Here is a 26,208-nt window from a genome sequence, read left to right as displayed (position 1 = left end):
CATACCATGAATATGATGGAGCTGCCTTTGCAGGCCAGGTAGGATGCTGGTTAATATAGCTAATGGGAGTTGCAATGGTCATTCGTGGTTCTCAAATCACCCTGTTGAACTTCTGGCCTCTCTGGGTGGTTCCTGCTCCCCTTATGAACAGAGACAGTGGAAAGCAGGAGAACTGGTCTGTGCAAAACAGTCCCAACAAGTGTGTGCTCCGCAGGGAGAGGTGCCATGCGCCGAAGACCGAAGGAGCAACAGCAAGCCAGGCTTTGGCTCGCTCACCCTAGCAGACATGGCCAGAGCCCTTGTGCTGCTGGCAGAGTCCCTCATCCTTGAGACACATTTTGCCCAGGTTACTGGTTGGACAGCTTGATGTAAATGTGATTTTAAATTAAGCTCCATTTACATTGTCCTGCTAAACTGACAGAGGTTCTCAGGAAGCTGTGTGGCACACTTTCCTCCTTCCCCAACTCATTTGTTGGCTTTTGGTGATGAGAAAGAGATCCTGTATCGTTTTGAAAAGCCTCATCCTCCTGCCTGGGTCTGGAAAGTCGGTCTGTGGCACTGTATGGACACTGTGAAGGTAAACATGCACAGCCAGGGGGTCTAACCACTCCTATTTGGGTTTCCTAGTACAAAAGAGCCACAATCCTGCCACAATCTTTCACTTCAGAGAGATGACTACCACACCTGGGACTTTTCTAGTCTTTTGTTGTGCAAAACAAAGCATTCATTTAACAACAGCACGTGCTTTACTAAGAAACTAAACCCCAGCCATTCTCTACTGGCTAGGAAGAGGCTGGTAGCCCTGGGGGTTCGATATGCAAGCACCTAGGGCAACAAGCGCCCAGCAGTGTGATTGCCCAGGCAGGCTGGCAGCCACACAGGCAGTTTGCTACTTGAACATATCAAATGTCCCCTGTCTTGTTGCCAGTACATAGAAATACAGTACGGTAACTTCTCATGCATTATTACTTGAATTTACGTACATGCAGTTTTGATGTTCAGCCTTAAATATTCATTACCTTTTAATAATTGCCTGCTAAAAGGTGTAAGAAAATATTAATATTTGCATCTTAGAGGCTTCCTACTTTAAATAACATAGTGCTGGTGTCAAAGCAGCAACTTGACTTGGAGGGCTTCTCGCTGCCAGCCCAGCACACGGTTTGCAGGTGCTTATTCCCCGGATCCGCTCTTCCTTTTGCTTTCCTGGCTGGTGGACATTGCTCTCTCATTTCTGCTTTGGCACTGGTGTAGCCTTGGACCACTTTAACACATTTGAATGTCCTCATTTGCATGATATAGTTCAGCTGCATCAATTTGCTTTTCTTAGCAAATACAATTCACAAGGTGCTTGCTTTACACCCCTCCTACCTTCTCCCTATTCATCTGGCCCGGTCACAGTGCAGAGAACCGAGCCCCCTCAGCGTGGCCACACAGCAGAGATGCTGCTTACGAGGTTATGAGAAGTCACTGTCACCACCCTCCGCTTGCCTGGGCTTTCCAGCTGCTCTGGGCAGAGTGCAACCTCCCTGGCCATCCTCGTAAATGTCTACACAACGTAATTACCAGGGCACGCAAGGTTGGAGTCTGAACAGCAACGGGCCAAGATCCACCCTGAGCTCTGCTTAGAGGGAAAAGAGTTTAGGCAGGAATTTATCTCAGCTAATAGTAACCTGGGAAGCTGCACGCCATTCCTTCCCCCGTGCTGGATACCCAGGGAAGCAATTCACTGCCTGATCTTTCTGCACCACACTAAAAGCATCTCAGGATAAGTCAGTTTGCTCAGCTCGCCACCTGCTCTCAGGCTTTCACTTACAGGTTTATGTTGAAGGTGACTGTCCCCTCTCTGCGTCCTCAGCATGACTGATGGCACCTGCAGCCCTGGGAAGCTCCTCCCTGTCTGCCCGTCTGAGGCACTGGGACGTGCTGGTGTCCATCCAGGGTGGCCTTTCCCATTTGCTCCCTGGGAGCTTGGGGAATAGAATTGGCAGGAATCCTGAGCGGAGCCCATGAATCCCAGACAGAGGCACCAGCACAGAGGTGACACCAGGCAGCTTTAAACTGTCCCTCCTCTGTAACCAGCCCGGCTGCTGCGCTCCTGCCAGCTTACACCCAGTGCCAGCCAGGCTCTGGGCATCACCTACACGCTGCCTGACTGCAGAGGAACAACAACATCACATAGGAGGAGAGCACAGTAGCTCTGTGATGGGCGTTTTCTCCCTTTACAAGATCAATCGTGCCAACAAAAAGATGTTCCTGGATACCTGGCACCGACCCTGCGATGTGGGCCCCTTGCAAGCATTCCATGTGCTTTCACACCCGGGGTTCAAGCTGAACCTCTCCCTTCATTGACTGTCCAGTGGAGACTCAGGTTCTCCCTTGAGATTTTCACTGACAATCCTGACTTGTTGGACACTTGTGCTGGAAATCCCTAGCAGGAAAAAGGGAAACATTTCCCAGCCTTTCTTCACCTGCCCTGTGCGAATCTTGTCCTCAGCCTCAAATCCTCACCATATGATGCAGTGACTCATAAAGAACAGCAAAATCAATGGGGCTTGTGTTCAGGTTTTGTTTAAAATCTTCTGAGTCATTCTGTCTTAGGAAAAGCAGCAATGGCAAATCTGGGCTTTAGTGGAAGGCAGCTGGTGGACGACAGACAGCTACGGGATCTAAGGCTTTAACTGAAGGGTGCAGGCAGAACTGATTGGATGCTGCAGAAAAGTTCCCTGATAAGATTTCTCCATCACAAGGACGCAGAAAAGGTTGGAGCCCAGCTTCTCCCTTTTTCAGGCCACCCTCTAAAAGGCTTGTGAGGAAACGGGCTTTCCTCCTCACCAGCACATGCAGGAGCAGGCAGGGCTGGGTGAGAACATCACTCTGATGCATATTCGTAATTGTCAAGGTGAAAAAGCTGCTTCAGAGTATTTAATTTCACAACTAATGAAAATCCAATCTCAATGTGCTTTCTATGATGAATGTCCTTAGGAGTCCACCTCTCCCTTCCTTGTGTGCCAAAGCATTTTAATTGATGCTAAAGTTAAATTTATTAGAAAACCACCAAGTTATTAGACCCACAGTATGACACTGTGGATGTGGAAAGAGAATGAGGGAGGAGGTTTTGCTACATACTCATCAGCTTCAAAGTTTCTCTTCAAAATTTCTTGAGAAAGTGACTCTTTCTTTCCCCTTAACCACAAACAGATCGAAAATGGGCAGAGCTCCCACGGGCACATTTTGGACATGGGCATTAAGACATGAGCCTGTGCCTTTGGGACAAATGCACGCACTGTTGGGCAGCCCTAGTTACAGCACTTGTCCACACAAGTGCCTTCAACGATGCCGGTTGCTCTGAACATCCCTATATGCAAGAGATTGCGAGGGAGGGAGGTGCGGTTCCTGGCAACAAGAGCCCTGTGACAGTGCAAACTGGGCGAGACCCAGCCGAGGGGTCAGAGTGCTGCAGCTGTGTCCCAGGCTGCAGACTGGCACCCAGGATTGGGACTGGGAGTCACCCACCCTGGGAGCAAAGCTGGTGTAGAGGAGAGTGAACCTAGCAGGAGAGGAGGATGCGGAGGTGATGGAGACTGGCAGCCCCCCCTTGTGCTATGGGTGGGCAGGAGGACAGAGTGCTGGTGGTGAAAGGGGGCTGCTGGCTTCATCTCCTCCACAGAGCACCTTGGATGCTAAATGCTTCTCTGCCTAATAAGAATAATTTCCCTTACTCTCCTGTGCTCTTTGGAGGGTAAAGAGTGTCCATGTAGAGGGACAGGTGATTTATACTTTCCTGTACCACACTAAGTGACTCTGGCCATGAGAATGACGTCCTTCATTAACCTAATTGGAAACAACCTTCATTTAGGGCTGAGCAAATCATTCCTGAAATTCTCATAATGCATTGTTCTCCCTTAGGCCATATTTTATTCTTCCTCAAGAGCCCTCGGAAGCAGACACGCTGAACACAGCACACACACACCACCTCTCTGAGATGCTTTAGCAAAGTATATGTGTATTAAGAACATGGAGCCTGGGAAAAAGGAAGGACTTTGGTCACACAGCTGCACTGGTGACAAGACAGGGCAAAGCCTAGCACAAACAGTCTGGAAGGAATTGTTCCTGCTCCTCAGCGTGCATGCACACACGCAGCAAAGGAAGAAGAGAACTGGCAAAGCCTGCAGGACTTTTATTTCTTTCAGAACCCTGGCAGGTCTCCATCCTACCATACATCAGGGGACCTACAAGTGTCCTCTGAGATCAAGCTGGCAAATAACAATAATCCAGGGGAGAGGAAATTATATTTCTGACATATTACTTCGGATAGGCCTTATTTTTATGGCTGTGCTTGAGCTATTTGTAAAGCACGCATCTTTCATTGTGATACAGAAAATGATAAAAATGCATCACGTGCACTGATAGATATGCTGATGTCATTGACACACGGACAATAAATCAGTTTTACAGAAATATGGAAAGTCATTTTTGCATCTGGAAGTAAATCATAAACTACATCCTGTAGACATACTGTAGCTATGTGCAGCGTACAGGCAAGAGAAGGTAGGATCAGTATAAAAACTATAGCAAAAATCTCGGACTTTGCCCTGCTGCATTCATGGGGGGCTTGTAAATCCTTTCCCCCACAGACAAATTAGAAGGTGGTCCATTTGTCTGAGCTACTCTGTGAGGGGGATGCTGGTGTGGCTCCTTTACACCTGGCCCCAGGAGGTGCTTCCATGGTCTTTACCCTCGTGGAAACAAGACAGTGACTAACCTGCCTCCCTGCCAGTTCACAAATTCCGGTTCTGTGCTGGAAACCAAAGTCCTCCCTCTCTCTGGGCTGCTCCCTCGGGTGAGCGTGTGACAGAGGGGGACTCGCACAAGCCTCCCTCTCTGCTGTCATGTTTAGTATTAAATCACAAGCTGCAGAAGTATCATTGCAGGTACTAAACACATTCACATTCATTTCTGACAGGAACAGCTGCTGGAGTTTTCTTCCAGTTCAAAAACATTTCAAAAACACGACTATGCTCCATCAAGACTAAAACTGTAACTCCTCTGGGAATGACTTCAGACGAGAATGTCGCATCGGGGGCTACCCAGCCAGCACAACGCAGCCCTTTAAAATCAAACTGCCTGGCCACGTAGTCTTTGGACATACAAAGCTGCTGTTGAATTTGATTTAAGCTTCAATGCTCAGACTCTGTTCTAAGAAGAGACAGACTGTGAAAGCTCCCTTCCCCTCAATTTAATCAGACTTCAAAATGAGATGAAGTTTTCCAGGCAGCTGCTGCCACAGGTACATTACCAGGAAACCCTTGTATTCTGCATCCCAGAGCCTAATCTTGTGTTTGCTAGAAGAATCAAACCTAAACCTCCCTCACATGTCCACGTCCGGAACCTGGGAGGACACGGGCATGGCTGGCTGGACTGGCCTGATCACATGCACCATGTCTACCTGAAAAGCCACGCGTTTTATTTTGTGTGATTGTTGGTTTTGCCCTTTTCCTCTCCAGACTTGGACAGTTGCTTTTCCTCAGCCAACGTGCCACAAAGCCAGAGCCTTTCTTGGAGAAGAGGAGGAGGAAACCTGATGAGCCTAGAAACTCAGCTGACCTCCAGTCTCTTTCAATAGTAAATAGCAGGAATCGATTTCTGCAATTCCTAGCATGGGGGAAGCTCAGACACCACTGCCTGCCTAGCGAGTAAAGCAAGCCTTAAAAGTCGTAGAAGAGCAAAAGAGCACGGCTGAGTGGCTGCTCAGCTCCTGAAGGACAGGTTGCAGTGTAAGGCAAGGCAGCCCTCAGCCCCCTGCCCAAAATCGCTTTGTAGATGACAGAGATCTCCCGTGCCAGGGCTGCCCATCCTGTCGGTTACAGACAAAAGGAGCCTGCTTTCTGCCACCCCGGTAGCCACCTCGGACTCTTGCAAGCCCCTTTGAGAGGCGATGCAGTCCCATGCACACCTCCCCTAAAGTGCCCAGTGGGATGTATCACTCGCACGCTCAAGGCTGCCTGGGGGGAAGCGGAGCTCGCACCCAGGACCCGTGCCCACCCGGGACACGCACCGCCCCGGTGCTGCGCTCCAGCACCCCGCCGGGGACACAGCGAACGGGGCTGGGGTCCCGGGGTCGCCTCCCTCCTGCCGCTGGGGACACGCACGGGGTCCGCTGTCCTCCCCACGCCCGGGTGCGCGGCGGCACCGTGTCCCTCCCGGGGTGCCCGCGGCAGCGCCCCCCCCGCGGCCGGGCCCCCCTTACCTCTCCCGGCGGAGCCCCCGGCGCAGCCCGCCCCGCTCTGCCCCGCCAGCAACTCGCTGGGGCTCCCGCGGCAGCTCCGCGGGGGGGGGGGGGGGGGGGCGGGGCAGGTTCCGCGCCCGCGGAATCGCGGCGGCTGCACCGCAGCTCAGCACCGGCGGCCGCGGACAGCTCCGCTCCGCTCCCGCACCGCCCCTGCCCGGCTCTGCCCGCCCCGGGACCTGCCCTGCCCGCCCCGGGACCTGCCCTGCCCGCACCTGCCCGCACCTGCCCGCCCCGGGACCTGCCCTGCCCGCACCTGCCCGCCCCGGGACCTGCCCTGCCCGCTCCGGGACCTGCCCTGCCCGCCCCGCGGCGCTGGGCACAGCCCCCGGGCAGGGCATGCTGCGGGTCGCCGTCCCCGCCGCCGGGCAGCCCTTGCGCTGCAGGGCTGGCACGGCCAGCTCAGCCCGGGCACCCACCTTCCCTGCACCCCGCTCCCCAGCACCCTCCTCCCCGGCCGCACAGCCCTCCCAGCCGCTATTCTCATAGCAAGGGAAACTGAGGCACAGAGAGAGTAGTTCAAAGCAGCACCCTGGAGCCCCTGCATCCCCAGGCTCACTCTCCCCTCCCCTCATCCCCCCTCAAAGGAGACAGGCTGGTACTTCACTCACCTCTCCCTGAAGATCTGGCTGGCCACCCGGCACAGCCCCATGCTGTGCTGTGAGGTGCTCCAAGGACATGCTTGGAGTGACAGAGGAGACGAGGAGGTGGGGATCGCTGTGCGGAGCCTGTTGCCAATTGGAGCTGGGTTTTGTTTTCCACCCAAATCATTTGACCTGTCTCTGCTTGGCAAAACACGAGTCACAACCATCACTTAACTGCGTGCTTCGTTAATTCTCTCCACACCAAGAGCCTTCCCTTGGTTGCCAGTTAGACATGGGACCAATATCAAAAATCCTAGTATTCATTTTTGGAGCTCCAGGCATCGTCAGGATTGCTGGTCAGTTTGGATTTGGCTGCTTAAATTTGCTTCAGAAAGGAACCCTGGAGCTGGAGAAATACATAGCAATAGCCTTACGCACCCTATGTGCTTTGGAGAGAGCCTACATGAGAAACGTTTGTGGATTAAACAGCTATGTAAATAGATACATACTGAGATTATTATAAACGGAAAGTTAGTTGTTTGTGTTCCAGAAACACAAAGGCCTCAGCCAAGTTTGAGGCCCTGCTGCGCCGTCCCCTCCTCATGGCCAGAGTTAACCCAAAGACCCCGACGTCCCCCAGGGAATGTGCCCCATCTTCTCCCTTTCACCTGGGATAGACCTGAGGGGCATGACGTTCAGCGACATGCCAAGGGACACGGGCAGTCCTTGGCAGAGTCACAAGCTCACACAGGAGCAGCAGCACTTCCCACTCCACACCACACCGCACATGGGGACCACAAACAGTTACTGAACTTTGTGGGCACATTTGCACAATCTCATTATTTTTTCAGCATAGTTTCCTTGGGAAACAGACCTCCACCTCAGCCTGTCTCTCCTCAGCAATATCACTCCTCCCCAACAGCACTCCATTCGTCAGCCGCTCTCACCCAGATTTGGAAGAGGGATTGAAGTCCTGGAGATAATTTAGTTCCCACCTGCTTTGTGCAGTGAGGAAAGACCCGCGGGAGCTGGCTGAGGAGGTGAGACAGCTCAGTGGAGATGCCACGGGGCGGGTGGCTGATCAAGCAGTGCCCACAGAGCCCTGCTTGCTGCCTCCCTTCTTGTCTGCGAGAGATTTTGAGAGAGAGATGGAGGAGCCAGGGATTACAGAGGTGACGGGACAGAAAACCAAACCTGCAGGAAATGACTTCATAAGGTCGGCCGTTCATGGAACAGGTTTTTTTCTTCAAGCCCAAGCACACAGTGAGCTGCACTTAAACCCAGACCTACCACGCTCCTTCAACATCACTTTTTTACGGCAATGGTCGAGGCACGGAGCGTGTCTGTAAAAGGAGTACTTTTGATCTGGGATTTAACCAACAGGTTGATCTCTAGAAATGAAAATTGACCTGAAGCATAATTCTTTGCTGTGAATCCTTGAGTTTTTGGTATAGCCTTTGTTATCTTAAGCATCTAATTTTGTTTTCTAAGCTCTCCCTTCTTCCTCCCTCTTCCTGGCCCCCCCCCCCAAAAAAAAACCCAAAAAACCCCAACCAAACCCCCCCCCCCCCCCCAAAAAAAAAAAAACCAAACCAAAGAAAGAATGCACATTTGAATTTGGGGGACACACAAAAGGAACAAGGACCCAATTGACAGCACATGACCACAGGACAGTGGAGGCATTACAAAAACAACAGGAGAGGTATGTCAAACCTACACAGTGTCACCTGTCCCAGAATTAAGACCTCTGGCTGCCAGTCAGGAGAGCCTAAAGCGGGAGAGCCTTGCCAAGCAGGTCACAGCCTGTGATGAGGCAGGCGACCCAGAGCGCCCTGCTCCCTTTCAACACCAACATGAATCCCAGCGTGGGGACTGGAATCCTGTTTCCTTTTTCTCTGTCTCTCCCTCTCTGCCCTGTGGGCCACAGGAGAAGGCTATCCAAAAGGTTTTGATTCATCTTTGGCCACCTCCTGAAGACTCCAGCTCCATCTCAAGACTGTAAGTACTCGGCTTTGCTCCCAAGCCACTGCAGCCCATTTGCATCAGGTGAGGCAACTTTGTACAGCAGAACCTGTTGGTCTAAGGTCTTGGTTCCAGCTATGCCTCCAAAAAAGACCAGGGTTTAAGTCTCTCAATGCCCATTTAATTGTGTTCTCCTGAGAAGAACAGCTTCGCTGTTAGAAGATACTTTCTCCAGATTCTTTTCAAAGTCTGTACTAATCAAATCAAAGAAGTTTTTTCATGTAATTAAACACACAAGTGCTTAAGAAATTGCAGCATAATTGCACAAAACTGAGGGGAACAGTAGTGAGCACAGGGACACGGGAACTCCCCTGCTCACCCATCAGTCACCAGGACACTGCAGCAGCTGGTAGAAGCTCCATGTTAACACCACCAGCCTCCACACCTAGGGGTAAGCTTTCTAGCTTCCACCTTTGAAATGAAGCTTATGGGCTCTTTTTCTTTCAACAAACTTGAAAATGAAAAAAAAAAAAAAAAGAAACCAAAATAAAATTACCACGGCTCTTCCAAATGGGTATCTGGGTTCTTCTTCAGCCAAGGGAAGCTGGTAGGGGAAGAAAATGCACATGCACACACTTGTGTAAAGATGCTACGTCCTCCTGTCCAGAGGAACCCAGCAAGTCATGTTACAAGCAGAGAGTAACACGGTTCACCTCCTAAAGCTTTCCACCAGCTCTACACACAGTGACAAAGACCTATAAAAGCCGCCTTGTTTTGCAGCTACACCATACAGAAATGCTATATTCACTGCTGCTTGCTCAGCCTTTCAGCCTTGCCGGGCAGGTCTCTGCTCCCTCAGCACACAGCTCTCCCCCCATGGGGCTGGCTTCGCCTGCCCCCCAGCTGGCCCGCTGAGGATGGGGGTATCACTTTGGCACCAGGTGAGGAAGGGACAGTGCAGCCCAGCTGCCACCCCTCAGAGGTGCTTTGCAGCACGGTGTCCTTGCCCAGCCTCAGCTCAGCATTTCTTAAGCCCAGATGGTGAGAAGTAACCTGAAACCCATGTCCCTGTGCCTTTTAGAAACTGCCAGCTCGCCACCAGATACGGGACCCTTTCCTGGGAGCACCCCATTAAAATGCTAGCAGCACAACTCCGATAGTGTTGGAGATAAGGAGGAGATGAGACTCTAAGAACCATTAGTTCGGCTCTGTTTGGGCTTTGTTCCCTGTGGTTGTGTCCTTGTGCTGGAAGACACTAAATGCAAGAATTTGTAAGCACAACAGTGCATTCAGTTGTTTAAACTACATAATTGTGCGCCTACTTTGTGCATGCAAATGTTATAACCTTTTCTGCGCAGATAGGGCATTTTGACACACAAGCATTCATTACAGAGATGTGCCTTTACACTTAATTTACTTGTCTAATTATTGTACATTGCAAACAGACACCCAGCCATGCCTCTCTTCTGCATATCAACCCTGATGCCAGCGGCAATCTCTGGCGGGGAACTCTTGTCCTTACTGCGGTACATGGTTTGTGATAGCGAGCAGGGAAAGCTGTTTTTAAGAAGCCAAGGACAAGAGGATACACGGCCATGGCCAGTGCTGCCGGTGTTGCTGGGTGCTCAGTTCTCTGGCTATTTTTTTTTGCATTGATGGTGATCTGAAAAGCCTTCCTGGAGGTACCAAAGGGACATGGCAGAGCATGTTTTCTGAGGCAAAGGAGGAGGGATGCTGCTGCCCAGCTAAAGATAGCAAGCCAGCTTATCAGATCTGTAAGGAAGTAACTTCGATAAAGGTAAGACAAACAAACATCAGCTGGGGATAGGGAATATCCTGAGAGAACAGTGGAAGTTCCCTGATACCAGGAGACTAAAATGATTCGGGGTGGAGGAGAAGAAGAAACAGATCGGTGTGGCGGAGAGTTAATTCGCATGCCTGCTCTGCTGTGGAACAGGTGTCTGACAGGCCATCCGGCTACAGCACCATTAGAAGAAAATGCCAGCATAATATATTAAGATATTCTAATTGCTACATCTAATTATGAAGAAGAGTAAATCACCACGAAAAAATCATCTGTCAAATAGAGTATAAACACATAATTGACAATCAAACTGAGAGCTGTCATCCATCTTCAGAGGCTGCTGCCGTGTTTAAAAAGACACTACTTCTACTCATGAAGTAGAAGCGTGCTTCTGGAGTTATTGTAAAGGCCTATTAATCTGATAAATCTTTAAATATTTCCATAGATCTGATCCAAAAACTAAAACTTTGTCAAGTATATTTTCTCAAACTGAAGACCAGCAGGACTCTGCATTATCTAACTAGATTTTACTAAGGCAGCTGGACAGATGTTTATAACAGTGCTTTGTGAAACATCTGGTACTAATCTAACTAAAGAATTTTTAATTAGCCACTGATTTCCTCAATAACACAAAAGTCTAGACCACCTGCCATGCCCACAGACAGATCTAACTAAGCCAGGGTCCCTAAGAAGGCAGCATGAACCTGGCAACTTGCCCCTAAAGCTCAGATTTTTACACCCTTGTTCATATCTTGCTCTTCCTCCACCGAAGGCCACTGTCACGCAGGGATGATGCCTTCAACCAGGCCTGAGTTACATCCCCACGAAGTGCCCCTAGGGCCTCATCCTTACTGTTTTCAGTGAGCAACTCGTAGCAATTCTCCACGCTCAGCCTGGAATTCAGCCCAGGCTCAGGAGGCCCCAGCCAGCTCCTTGGGTCGATGCTGCTGGTGAGCACAAACATCTGCCATCCCACAGCCAAACCAGTCTGCATCTCATGGCAAGATGGTCGTGTTGGCACTGGTGACAGGTCTGAGAGTAAGCTGCAGCCAGACAGGCTGCTTGGAGAAGGAATCAAGCAGCCCTTCCAGTTTGTGATGGCTGCCCTAATGACCAAGGGTGAGATTTTGGCTTCTGCCCTGCGAAGGGAAAGCTCTGTGGATATGCTACGTGCACCCACAAGCTGCTTCAGCTACATAAAAATGCTATTAGGCTTTTCCTTGTTATTGATCCATCGCTGAGGCAGCAAGTGCCAGTTCTACTGCACAGACCCCCAACATTCCCAAACGGTTATTGGTCCTTTTAATGTATTTATCTATTTTGGTTTTTAGAAGTGAAGGGCTGATGGAGTTCAGATTTCCATTTAGGATTTCTACAGCAGCACAGCTGGGAAGCACTTTGTGAATCTATTGCATTTTAGTGCACTGGTGGTACAAATGCTTTATCTTAAAATTAGATGAGGTTATCTAGTACCCTCTGTGAGCACTTCCACCACTGATGGACCAAGAGGCAGGACAGACTCCACATCATTGCAGTCAATCATGAGACAGACTATCCTGAAATCCATGGACTTCCTAAGTGGCCTGTTCCTGATTAGTATTGGCACTGAATTAATCTCTAATGATCTCCTTGGCTCAGGCTAAGTCCTGAATCACAATTTTCTGCCTTCTCAGTCTTAAGCTGTGGTGTTACTCTTCCTTTTTATGAAAATATGTGGTTACCCCTACTTTAAAGGTCTCTGGCGATGGCAGTACCGAATACAGCATCCACACAGGTAATTATTCAGGCAAAATGTCCATGAAATCTGTATTGCTGGCAGATAACATTGCTTACAAATTCCTACTTACATGAGTGACCTTTACAGGCAATGAAAGGTGCAGCCTACACCTTGAACTTAAACCTACACAACGCTTCTGATCACATATTTCAGTTTTAAAAAGGGACAGGCATTTCTATCAGAAAACTGTAAGGAGACAACACTTAAGTACAACACTTACTAACATCCAGCAATGTTAGGAACTCAGATAACTGAGCAGCACATGAAAATATCATTCCCCCTCAGCATAAAATTATTGAGTTTGAACATTAACATCATTTTAACACGCTGAACCTGGATGTCAGGAGCAGGTAACTGTGCATACGCATCATTTGCACATACCATGGCAGCAGTGGTACATCTGAATGTCCAGTGAAACGTTTCATTTCCATTCCAATGACTTCTAGGAACAAAGTTTTACAGAAACCTCTGAAATGAGAAGACCCTCAGCACTAAGCCAAGAAATAAGAAGTTCTACCATGCTTGAACTAGTGTTTCAGCTAAAGGAAGGTTTGTAACTGTTGAAACACAAGGCTTGGACTGGAGGGGCTGATGTAGAGGAGTACACTGTTTCCTGCAGTCCCTACTGCAGCGACATTCATGTCAGGCAGAGAAACAGAGCAGACAGTCATGGATAGGATTGCCTTAAATCACTACAACTAGATTTTCCAGAGCTTTCAACTTGGTAACTCAGACCAGCCCCTGGCTGCCACACAGAGATGTTAACCGGACCGTGCCCAGTGACTCTGTACTGGCAGCAATAGATTTGCTTCCAGCATTAGGACTCTCAGTTTCCTTGGTCACCTCTGCTTGCCTCAGTTTCCCATCTCAGAAGAAAGCAGACTGCAGAGACGTCGTGAGGCGTAATTTAAATCTGCAAAATGTGTTGGCATCGCTAGCTAGAGCTCTGTTCTGAAAGTTTAATTTTTAGTTATCATACCCTAAACAAAAAAAAAACCAGTCAGAAACATGCAAATTAAAATTGCACCATTAGCAGAGCCTGCAAGAGAGACTATGTTTAGCTTCTTCATTAAGCAGCAGTGACAGATACAGATTGGGAACATGTCCCATAGCGTGAACATGAAGCCCAGCTGCAGTCTGAGGTGTAGCAAAGCCTGGAAGAACCACAGTTGTTTGTATGCAAATGACAGTTGTCCGCAGAAACATGAATCAATGACAGAACACGTGTGCAGAGATTGGGAAGCACATTGTTCAATCTCCTACAAAAGAGGATGGGAATACCTTTCTCTCTTCTACGCTAGTTTGTTCCTGCTGAATAAAGCTGGACATACTGCAAATTGGTCTCATCAATAATCAAGCTGGGACGGGCAAAAATAAAGTGACAGGGAGCAGGGATACAGGGCTCAAGTGGCAAAACAGGTCTGAGGATATTTTGCTCAAAAAACCATGATATTAAAACTATTCACGAGAGAGAGGCTTGAATAATCACTTTGTGTTGGTTGGGCAAGATGGAGACTCTGGGGGTGGTTTTGCCCTTCACGGTGTTTCAGACATGAGCCCTTTCCATCATCTCCCAAGCAGGTGAGCAGCAGGGTAATGGGATGGAGAGGAGGAATTAGAGCTGTTATGCCCCACAGTTGCTCACCTGTGAAACAGGAGGCTTGGGGAGACAGCACGAGGAGGCAGAGTGAACATCTGCAGGAGCAGGCAGCCCAGGCAGGCCACTACAGCATGTGAGCAGATGGAAATTCAAACTCCTGTGCGAAAGGGGACAGAGTCACAAATCTTGTGAGAGCGAGTACAAATGGCACAGCCCCATGAAAGGGTCTCTTTCCCAGGACAGGGGCAGTCACGAGGAATACGAGTCAGCCAGCTGCGCAGCGCTGCCCAAGCCAAACGCTGCTGCATCCTGCATTGTCAGGGAGCTGAAAGGAGCCTCGTCCTTGAGTTGAATGAAAAATTAGTCTGTGGATGTATTCACGGGACAAGGGAGTGCAGAGACAATCGGGAGAAAACTATCTCAATACTCGCCTGGATTAATGACTCAGAGAACTGTCCAAACAGCTGTGTCTGATACCGAGGATATCTGCAGGCAGCAAAAGGCTCAGTACCAGATGCAAACACTATCTCCACCGTGCAGGCCAGCACCAGCAGCTAAAGAAAGGGGAGTTCCCTAAGAGACAGCTCTATTTGGAGCACGAGGGGCAGCAACTGAATGGCCACAGGTAGGGTAGAAAGGTCTTGATGTGCAGATGGGCACACTTACCCACTTTGCCAGTCACGTACAAAGCACAACGCTGCGCAGTATCAGAACCAGAGGGTGAATCTTGCACAACATCCTTGCTAGGGATTCACTTCTGCCCTTTTTTGATGTTCTCTGTATACAGCCATCAGCACAACTGCAGCCCGAATCTGTGTGAGCTAACGGAGAAGCTTCAGGTGGGAGCTGAAGGAAACTGTAACCCTTAGGAGGACTCGCACCTTTGTCAGCACTTTGTATGAGCAAAAAAGGCCATGTGAGGCTAAACAAGGCATTCTGAACAATTACTTACCTACTCACACACCGATGCTGTGGTGCAACCAAAATAAGTGCCCGCATTGATCAGACACAAAGAAACCAAGGCTGGCAGCGAGCTAATGACCTACCTACCCACTGCAATACGGCTGGCGTAGACCTCTGCAAGTCCCTGCTCCTAAATACCTCTCCCAGTCTCCAGACAAATTGCACCCTTAAAACATCCTGTCTCAAAGGACAGTAAAAAGTTGTTTGTTTTTCAAGGCACAGAAGTCCACAGAGATCAGATGGTGAGCAACACTTCACTGCCCACCAGCCAAAGCCAAGGTGGAGCCTTCATTTCTGAAGCTATACAGGCACTGAAAACATGGTCTTGCCATTGATTTCCCTCATAATTCCCAGAGTTAGAGGATGCACTCCATCACGTTCCCACTAACATTTATTGCCCCCACAGAACTATTGGATAAACCCTTTTTCCAGCATTCCCCAGCCTGTATTGGGAAGCCATTTTCCCATTTCTCCCAGCCTCTGTACTGTCCCGCCCGTTGCACAGCAAGCTACAGACCTCGCTACGTACATCTGCAGGAGCAGCTCCAGGCTCTGCTACTGAACTGTTCTGTAACTTCGGGCAAGTCACCGAAACTCTGCCTTAGTACCTCCTCCATGCAACACTGACCATGAACTTTCTGCAGCTCTTGGCGTGATACAAAGCTTTGGTGGCCGTAACTGAGATGAAGAGTTAGGTCAGTATAAATCCTGAGCTGTGCTTCCTTACATTAGAAATAAAACCTCCGTCAGCTGGTATTTAACCCCTTGTGAAAACCCTACTATTAAACCCATTTACCAGTAAGCACTCAACAGAATGGATAACACTGACATCACTTGCTAGTCCACGACTGGGAGTATGAAACCCCAAAGGTACCAGCACACTGATGTTTTAGTCAGGTCTGCCACAGGAAATTTTAAAGGAATATTGGCAGCTGCCAGGCAAAATTCATTCAGGACAATCAACAACAAAAAAAAACCGTTGAAAGAAATTTATGGTCTTCAGTAAGCAATAGATCAGTATCTCACAGAATCATCACGTATATTACAAGGAAAGGTCTATAAAAATAAGCAGTGATGAGTTAAGAGGATCATTTGCAAAGGAACAGAGCCCATGAAGGACAATTTGGGGATAATTTCAGCTAAAAACAGGGATCTACAAGTAGACTAATTTTAAATACAATGGAAAACACAGAACTGATCCACTAAATAGAAAGTGGGGAACTGAAGAGAAGGCTTCAGATTCTGCTCAAGTGGCTGTTTTATGCCCCTTCAGAGAGGGCTCAAAGGACTAAAACAGAGCAGATACTTTGTAAGTCACTTCCCAGCTCCACTGCCGTGCATGAGGAGGGCATTTAAAGTGAAGCATTATTGTCCTCACTTGGCATAAAATTTTTGAACACCAGTTGAGAGGTCTCCAAGCCAGCCAGCTGCAGCTGAAGCGTTGCATACTACCACTCTTGGCTTTCACTCAGACCACAAGAGCATTTAATTTTAGAGAGCAAATGGAGAGCAGAGAATAAAAGTGCTGATTTCAATTGCCTTCATAAGGCAGTGTCCTAAGCTTTAGAAAAGACAGAGCTACAACATAATCAACAAAGTCAAAGATACTTCCCTAAAAGCATGCTCCTAACATTTGACCTCAGTAACAGCAGACTGAAAGATTAAGTTCACTTTCAAGATAGGCTTGGTGAGATTCATAAAGACAATCGTCACAAACAGACAGAAGAAAATTCTGAAGCAAACCTGCCTGAACTAGAGTGAGGGTCTCTGTAAAGCCTCATCCCTTCTCCCAGCACCCCACAGTTATTTGGCTTGAGCAGGGATGTACCAAAACAGTCACAGCACATCACACTAATGCAATTAATCTGGAAAGCATTACTTCCAGTTCTTTTGCTCTCCTTTTTGGTAAATCACGTCATCTCACTGGGCCTCTTGTCTCCCCACCTGCAAACAGCATTAATAGTATTTATTTCACAGACAGCATGGTACGAGATTCTGCTAATTACCTGTCTGCGCATAGCTGTGAAATCTGCATGCACTGAGTTTTGCAGCATGCCAGGCACATTTTGTACCTGCTAACCCTACCCTCAGCCTGCTGTGCCTCACTGTGTCGTGTCTCACTGATGTCTATGTCCATCGCTTCCTGCGTGCAACTCTGCTCACTGCACCATCACCTTAAAAGCTGGGGGAGGAAGAAACCCCACTACATTTGTCTGACAAGATTTAGCCATACTGGCTGATTTTTATCAACTTCTGTTTCTCCTACTGCTTCATGTTCTCGTCACTAGACTCTTACCTAACCCAACTGAGGTCAGACTCACTGGCCTATAATTTCCTGAGTACTGGTGTGCTGCAGAGGCAGCTCAGCATCTTTGCAAGTGGGTTAGGGACAGATTCAAAGGGTAACATTCTGCGAGAAACAACGCTAGGTGACGGCATTCATTTAAGACAGATCTATGCTACAAGCTATGCGTGCTGTTGCCCAACTTCCTACCATCTGTACACCAAACTTTCAGCTTTATGTTAAATAGACATTAATCTCATGCTTGTATACTTAGATGGAGGCATGAGATAACACATATGTTGCTCTTGAGATGCACTTCCCCACTCACAATTTGTGCTTGTGACTGTAATGGAAATATATATTAAAATACATGTTTCTGTTCTTGTATTTGGCTTTTCGGTGCCACCCACAATTCCCAGTGCCTGCACATTCTGGCTTCTCACATCCCACTTGTCCGCTGTGCTTTGAATGTTGCTTGCTACTTGAAGTCCAGCTGGCCAGAGTTTAACCCTTAACTTCCAAGATCCTCTCCCTGGCTCTCTCTCTAAGCCAGCCCACTCAGCTCCACAGCCCCGGACAGGATACCGCAAAGCATCCCCAGCAGCAGTCTGGGGGCCGGATCCCACCCGACATCATCACCACCAGGAGGAAACAGCCAGCACGGTAACCAGGGTGCTCCTTCTCCACCTTCCCCTGCCATGAAGAGCTCATCTCACCCCTTGCCATAGTTTCTCAGCAGTCAAACTTCAGTGAAGAGACCGAAGGAGACGGGTGTGGGACAAACATCTGTGAAGCAACAAGCTGAAGGTCCTGAAGCAGGCTCTGAGGCCGGGAGCCAGGGGTTAGCACATGCCTTGGGTTACTTTCCTAGGATCAGACAAAAGCCTGGAAAGCAAAAGGTATAAACCCACATATAAGTAGGAAGCACTCAGCTCAGCCAAGAACCATCTGCAGAGACTGCAGTAACCTTGACACAACAGGGGATACCTGACAGTTGCCTTTAAACAGCAGCACATAGGGAACTCTTCCAGCTCGTGGCTATTTCACAGCAGTGACGAGGGCTGAGCTGTGGGGATGGTGCAAAGGGTCTGTGTGTTTCACGAAGCTATCTCAAAGGGAACAGGTGTGCTGAGATCAAAGAGCACTTACTAGCTCAGCCATTTCTTGTGTCCTCTGACTGTAGCATCTCCTTTATGCCACATACCTACCTGCTTTTCCCAACAAAACTGAAAAGACTGTCACACTTTTAAGCTCCTATGAAAAATTGAGCACATTAGGCCTATAAGTCTCATTTTCTGCAAAAATCTCTGCAAACGTGCAGACAGATCCATCAACATTCAGAATGTCTCGCATTTGCCTTGCAAATTAGAACTGGTGCACCGAGCACTGGTAGACCATTCACGGCCTTCGATACATGCACACAGGAGCAGAATCCCACTGGCACTAAGGTGCACTGGTGCCAAGAATTCAGGGGTGGTCCAGGAAAGGAAAAATGTAGTATTTGAAAATCCTCTCAGGTCTGTCACTTCACTAAACTCTTCCACAAGGCTCTCTGTTTCATTAACAATTTTCTTGGTATCTTCTCAATATTTTTAACTCTTCCAGAGGTCACCAAGGGAGCTTGGGTCTCCATTGCACAAGGATGCTGTACATCATGCTTCAGTTTGCAAATGCTGCAGGGCCATATGACAAATCAAGCACATTCCAACATACGCAAATGGAAGTGCATGGAGATCTGTGTGATCTGGTTTTTTAAAAGGATCCACACGTGCGAAATGACCTGACAAGAAATACAACCTCTGTAGTGGTGTATAAGGCTTCATCCTTAGGAGTTATGGACTAGATTCTCAATTGGCATAAATCAAACACAGCTCTAAGCGACACCAAAGGAACAACATCTAGTGGCTGACAAAGGGTTCTAATGTAAAATCAAGGCAAGAGGCAAACATCTAATGAGAAAAATGCTGATCCTTCCTTCCCAGTCCCATATCACACACAGATGCCCCAAATATCATCTCCTGTCCTCTTTGAAAGCCATGTACTTGTGGTTTTCCCAGCCCTATTGCTCTCCCCATAAGAAATGGAAGTTAGCTACTAGTCTGACAAGAACGCTGCGAGGGACCACTCTCCTCAGTGTACACCTTATGCTAGCTCATATCTTAACAAGCTGCAAAAGAATCAGTATTTTGTTGCTCAAAACATCATGGAAAGACATGAGAACTTCTATCGAGCCCTGCTGTAGGCTTCCCAGCGCCGGGAGCAGCACTGCTGGGAAGGGCTGCACGCCGGGCTCTCTGGCATGAAGCCATCCAGCCCCACACCCCCCCCTTTCACCAGACCAGCTATTTCACACGCCGGAGAGAATTTCTCTAATTTTTGTTTTATTATTTTCTCATGTTCAAAGTCTACTTCGAACACATGCCGATTTAGTATCTTAACAAGTTATTTTATTTTAGGAAGACACATGGCAGATAAATTTCCATTAGAAATGCATCAATTTAAATAGATCTTTGGCTGGACTTTCAAATTGTTCCTAATTAATATTCCCTTTGAAATCTCTCAGTTTCCTTTGCTACTACCTAGATTTTCTGCATTAGAATATAAAACCAGTATTTCAAGCAAAAGTCACTTTTGCGTGTAGAGTCATTAGATACTGCTTCGTTATCAAGGTTTAATTTTTAAGCCAATTTTTTCTCCTCCTCTCTGAAGGACTGTCAGGCTAGTAACTTTCTCCCCTTATCTTCCTACTCATACTGCTCTTTGGCATCGGTGTAATTTCTTTCCCACATTTCTTTACTCCATGGCTTGACAGTTTTTAATGAGCCTTTCACACCTGTGGTTTTATCTAGTATTAATTCTGTACCCTCAGTTCCTCTCCCTGTCGTACAGATCAGGTTTAACTACATTGTAATCAGTGGTCCTCTGTCACAAACTAGCCGGCTGCAACAAGGTCTTTTACCATCTCATACCAGCACACTCTTCATGCCAGCCCCTCTGCTGCCTTCTCCTCCTCTCTCCTCACCCAGGGTGCTCTCTTCTCTCTGCTTCTTCCTCCTCTTTCTTCCTCGGCTGCCCAACCACTTAACAGAACCAGCCACAGCTGCACCTTATCTACGTCAGCCAACCCACCGCCCCTGAAGCCAGCCCACAGCTGTATATTATCAATGCTAATTAACCCAGCTTCATTCCTCTGCAGTCCTCTACCAGCATAAAACCAGCACAAACATTGTGGTGCCAGGCTTTGTTTTGAACATAAAGCTGTGTCGGTTACGATTACAAGGCAGCATCATGGTGACCGGTACATAGGCTAGTTTGGTGTCCCAGTCAGGTTTCTAGTACACAATTTTCCCTAATCATAAACCCACTTAAAAACCTCTGTGTTTGCTGGTGATGGGAGCACTGTTGACTAAGCAGACTGGAAATCAGGCTCTCCTTCACAAAGCTGCTTCTGGGGCAAAGCTGCCAGGTATCATAACTTTAATGCATCAGGGGGGAAAAAAAAAACCTTATAGCTACAGCCCATCAGGGAGGTGGGTGAAATCCGGACATTCCCAGCAGCTCAGCTGGTGCTTTTCACAAGCACCATGTTCCAGGGAGTACAAATGGAGAAACTGGGACATGACTTTCAGCTTGACAGGGAAGGTGTCTGCTGACAATGAATGAACCTCCCTATGACTTCAAGCTTTGCTGGGGAAAAAAAGACAAGATTTAAGTGCCACGGAAATAAAAATACCCCATCACTTCATTTTATCCTGTCACTCTGAACAAATGCATGGTTGTTTTTAAGACTACTTCTCAGATGGCCATACGATTTCCGAACAGAAAATCCACAGCGCTGAGCACTGACAGGAAAATCACTGCCCCTAGCTATTACCTAGTCAAATGGAAAATATTTGACTGAGAAAATAAAGTCCTTCATTGGAGAGCTTGAGTGATAAGCTGCAGGCAAAAAAAACAGAATCAAATCAGTGTCAAACCTACATTCACTCCCAAGACATGTGAGCGTGCTACTTGAGCTCAGTAAAAGTCATTTTGCCAACAGGCTTTGAGCCTGTTGAAAAGAAGAAGGAAGGACAATGAAAGGAAAAAAAGAGGATTTTTAAATCAAGCACTGAAAAGTAGCAGAAGATGCCTACAACCTGCCCTGAGACTACAAACCCAGGAAAAGACAAGGAACAAAATACAGTGATTATACCCTGTGCCTGTACTACAACAAGGAACATTTGGGTTTGATCATTCCTAGCAGGTAGAGTTCTTGATGGCAAAGCCCTGTAGGTTTTGCACTTCTGCAGCTTTATGTTGCTTCCCAGGATTTCTCATCTTTCTTTTCCCCAAATCATGTTTTCAGACTTTACAGTTGTTTTAACACATCTCAAAAATGACTTCACGGAAAACAGGTTGTTTTCTTTCTCAGCTTTCCATTGTATTGAGCTCAACCCAAGTAGAATGATGGCTACACACCACGTCTTCATGTCTCAACCCCACTTCTGCTTACCAAATTCTCTGCAGAGCAAGCCCAGACAGACACTAGGTTCCAAAGCTGTCTAGGCTAATGCAACATTTAACAGGCTGTATTTTAAGCAGTGAGCACTGAATCAGAAAGTTACTGAATTCAGCTCCTGCTGCGGGCAGTAGAACTACACTAAAAAAAAATTTGTGCCTAAAGTTTTAGGTGTGAGTAACTAGTATCTGAATACTGCACCTTCCCTCTTTCGTTATGAAAGGAAGTTCAGTAGGAAAGGAAGACAGGAGCATCATTTTATTAAGCAGCCATAATGCTCACTGTAGTTATATAGCAGCAAAGTTATCACGCACTATTTCACAGCATTAAAATGAACTACTCTCCAAGCAGGAGAAATCTTCACGTCAAAGATTCAAACACCACAGGCTTTGAGGCTGCTAGAAGAGATCCTTTTAATTTTTGATATGCCTCTAAATAGTCCAAGACTTTGTGAGTTGCAATGGAAAGTGAATCAGACTGATTCCTGAAACAGGCAGAAGTAACTAGAGTCCAAGCAAACAGCAGTTCTGAAAACCTGGACATGGCAGGCTTCACAGAGCCTGGCAGCGATCTGTGGAGCAGAGAATGCACTTCAAATTAATCAGTGCTTCTCTACCTGAATATTGAAATGCAGGAGTACGAAAGGGATAGAAAGGGATCCCCGAGATTGACTGTGCACATAAAGCACCTTTCAAGTTTGAACAAACTCCAAAGATACAGACCCTCCCCAGCAGGACAAGGGCCACACACAGAGCAAACACCTCCTTCTACCCTCCAAGGACTCACCCATTCTGAATTGTATTTATATTACTGATTTACATGCAGAAGTTTTGTGCTCTCAGGAAATTCTCCTGAGAGAAATTCTCACTGGAGATCTAGGAGTGGGAGAGAGCCTCACTGCATGCTCTGCACAGCTAACACCTCCCCAGCTCCGTCCTGGAGCAGCACCAGGCCAGCCAGACCCCCCAGCAGTACAGGCACTGCAGGGCACCACGGCCTCCAGCACCAGTTCTTAGGGCAGGGAAAGCCTGGGCAGACCCTGAATAAAACATCTCCTTAAGGAACAAAGTTTCCTTAAATCCTTATCAACACATGACCCAAAATGCCAGATCATCTACGTGGAAGCACTGTCTATAAAAATATGTATAGCAGGAAACAGTATTTGTATAATATGATGCTGTTCCACCACTAGGCTTCATCTTATTCCTTAAACTTAATTTCTACCCTTCCCACCCTTAACTATAGCCTTGCTCACACCATGTGTTCGCTGCAGAAGCTACACAGAAATCTTCTCTCAGAAGCTGGCCAAATGGATCTTACTCTCCCAAGACGGTGTCTCACTGTGCTCCGTCCTCCCAGCACCAAACCGACCAGGCACCAGCAGTAACCAATACCAGAGTGCCATCTATAGCTGCTGCACATGACTTCACAGCACAGCAGAAAACGTACATGCATGCTCTCTCCCCTTCCTGGCATGAGGAATACCTCTCACAGAACCTTCTTTCCTTAAGGGCTTGAGAATAAGAGAATTTAATCATAGCAAAAGATTTAACGGTAGCTACCCTAAGAGGGGCTCTACTTCTCCCAGAGTGAGAGGCGGAGCGTGGGGAATAAAGCCCCTCTCCCCACTCTCCACTAAACAGGAGAGGCAGAGCATATGCATACAGCCCACTGATTTCTGCTGAGGTGGCCCAAAGCCAGCTTATAAAACAGGCTTGTTACAGCTATAAGAATATATCTTCTCATTTAATACTGCATGAAAAGATAGTAGAACAGGTTTGCATTTTTAGGGCCAGGAACCAAGCATAAAGGAAAAAGAGATGGAAACAGCACTCTCCCCTCAGTGCACATCCCAGGACAGATAAACGAGCCGCCTCCACCAGCTCTTCCCAAGGGAAACCGAGCTCCTGGGGAGGTGTTCCACAGCGGTGCTGAGCTGACCCCCCAGGACAGAAAGGCTTACAGCTAACCCCAGAAACACAGCCTGAGGAAACAGGGTTTGAACAGGTGATGTGGCAGATAACGTCCTTGCCTCCTCCTGCTTCTGCCACCGAGGCAACCCGCAAACCTGCACACAGCTGCCCTCCTCCTTGGGCACTGGTGCTGCCAGGCACAGGGCGAGCCGCCGCTGGCACTCTGCCGATTCCTTCCACCAGCTCCCTGGGGTGGCCACACAACCCTCGCCACGTCAGTAACAACTACAGGCTCCGCTGCATGCTTGGCTGTAATGGAAAGTAAGTCCAAAAACCCCAGCCAAACAAAAACCCCATCACTTTAGAGCTGGACAACCCCACCTACATGCTCCAACCAAGCTGGCAAAGTGCTGTCAGGTGTCTGCTGGCTTCCAGCGTCAGAAACTGCCACGGAACAGTTACGTAGTTGTTCCCAAGGGTTGCATTCAGCATTCCCACCCAGCCATACTTCTCCTAGGGACGCAGAGGGAATCTTCATGCCAGGATTCAGCTCTTCAAGAGATCTTCCAACCCTGTGCTAACGTGGGTATCTAACAAGGTTCCCCTGTACCCTTTAAGGACCACACAGATTCTTCTTATTAGTCAGTGAACTTCTACCAGCTTCGGTGGCCCCGCTGTGGGACCACATGCACACCCACCGCTCCCGGCGGTGCAAGGGACACACACAGCAGACCACACAGGAGAGGAAGAGGCCTCTCCTCTCCATCACAGAGCTGCCTTGTGGGAAGGTTCCCCATAAATATGCTAGTTAGCATAAGTGCACCAAGACATGCAAACAGGCTGCTCCTTTTTAGACTTGCTGGTTGGTAGCATTTATTTTGATTAACAGTGCATTTATTAGAATTCGGGGTTTACAGATGCCACTGGCAAGCACCCACAACTGGGTCACTACAGAAGCTCAGTCTTGCCTAACTGGAAGGTAAAGTGCAGATTTACATATGTGCAGTGATGGAGAGATGTGTAAAGATCACTGCTTCGGTGAAGATGGTTTACCAGTACCGGCCATGCTTTAGGAAAGCTGGTCTGTGAGAGTTTCAGGGTAAGGCAGTTAAATCAGAGCACCTTGCACACAAAGGTACGAAACAGATTCTACTTACTCTGGGGAAAAGCAACATTTTTCACTAAGGAGTTGATGAGCAGTTGTGGGTTGATTTTTCTTTTTCTTTTTTTAAAGCAGGTTGATGATGAAAAAAAAATCTCAGAACAGTATGACTATCATAAGAATGATTTCTAAAGCAGGAAGCATGACAGCCCCACACCCACAACAGCAGAAGCAGCTGCCACATGCAAGTTGTCAGCCACATACTGCAGGTCTGATCCTGCACTACTTACAGCTACTTGGAGCTTTGACATTGTCTTCAATGCAGTGAACTGCACAATTCAGAATTAACTAAAAGTCCAGTATAAGAGAGGAAAAACAAATGGGTGGTATTACCCAAGCCAGAAGGTATTTCACACCCCCATCTCAAAGTGGTAACTGCTACGAGAGAGCCCAGCCTGAACAGCAGTATTAGGACCACCACCACTTATACTCAGGATCTGCAGCCCTAAGAAAGGATCCCACAAGTAAGAAGTATCAGTAATTACAACAACCTCTAACCTCATCTGAAGTTCCCTGCAATATGACTTCAGTGCCTCCCAAACTCTGAACACTGGAAGAGAAATTTCTTCTTGATGCTAAGGTGGGGAAAAAAAAAAAAAAAAAAAGAAAAAAAAAGAGGAGAAAAAAATCAGAGCAGGTTGTTTCATTTTTATCTGGAACATTTCCACCTGCCCACTTCTTTTCTGCACAAAGCCTTTCCAAGTTCAGTAGAAGTCCATGCCTGGCTTTAAGCACAGGCAACACAGGAAGCTGATGGGTGTCAGGAAGATTTCCATAGCCCCTTTGCTTCTGCTACTGCAGTGGAAAGCCAGACCCACTGCTGCCAGCTGAGGGAGGACTGGGAGGAGAAGCAGCTGATTGTAGTGGCAGACCAGCAGTAATCACAGCCTCTGAGCCTGCTGGTTCCTCTGGGCAAGGGAACAGCAAACCCAGTTCTCCCAGAAGGGATCCGCGGCAGCATGGCCCAGATAAGGGAAGCATTTTGCATGCATTTGAAAAAGCTTGGAGCAACTCTGCCTTACAAAATGGCAGAAACCAACTGGCAGCACCCACCGTCCCTGAGCATGGCAGGGTCTCCCCTGCTTGCAGGGACTCCTAAGGAGATGAGATCCTTTCTTTTGCAGAGGTCAGGGCAGCAAAGCAGCTGTTTCCAAAAAAGCAACAACTCATAGCAATGACCGAGCTCTCATACCCTGTTTCACCCTGTGAAAGCAGCAAAAGCAGCGCAAGAGGGGGAAAACAAGGAATTATAAGGATTGCTCCACTTTGGGCACTGCTACGTGTTGTAAATTCCTGGTTACAGGTCAAACATCCCCACAGCTCCGCGTGGACAGCCTGGTGTTATAATTGCCTTTTCTGACCGGCACAGAGT

General features: G+C 47.9%; 1 protein-coding gene across 5 annotated transcripts in view; it reads right to left on the bottom strand.

The window, feature by feature from the left end:
- LOC119154559 (opsin-5-like) overlaps positions 1–26,208 on the bottom strand; it is a 44,810-nt gene that overhangs the window by 11,043 nt on the left and 7,559 nt on the right. The window contains exons 2-4 of one of the 5 annotated variants that reach the window (XM_037402248.1): positions 17,977–18,145; positions 14,680–14,834; positions 6,898–7,276 (exon numbers count right to left, since the gene is read on the bottom strand). In XM_037402248.1, the coding sequence (XP_037258145.1) occupies positions 6,898–6,966 (69 nt within the window). In that variant the 5' untranslated portion in view covers positions 6,967–7,276; positions 14,680–14,834; positions 17,977–18,145. Of the gene's footprint in view, positions 1–5; positions 6,146–6,897; positions 8,412–14,679; positions 18,146–26,208 lie in introns of those variants that run through there. The other 4 variants (XM_037402250.1, XM_037402249.1, XM_037402247.1 and 1 more) reach the window with 4 other exon arrangements.

The sequence above is a fragment of the Falco rusticolus genome, chromosome 10 (assembly GCF_015220075.1).
Source record: "Falco rusticolus isolate bFalRus1 chromosome 10, bFalRus1.pri, whole genome shotgun sequence".
Lineage (NCBI taxonomy): Eukaryota > Metazoa > Chordata > Aves > Falconiformes > Falconidae > Falco > Falco rusticolus.
The sequence above is the reverse complement of the archived record's forward strand: the minus strand, read 5'-3'. Positions and strand labels throughout refer to the sequence as shown.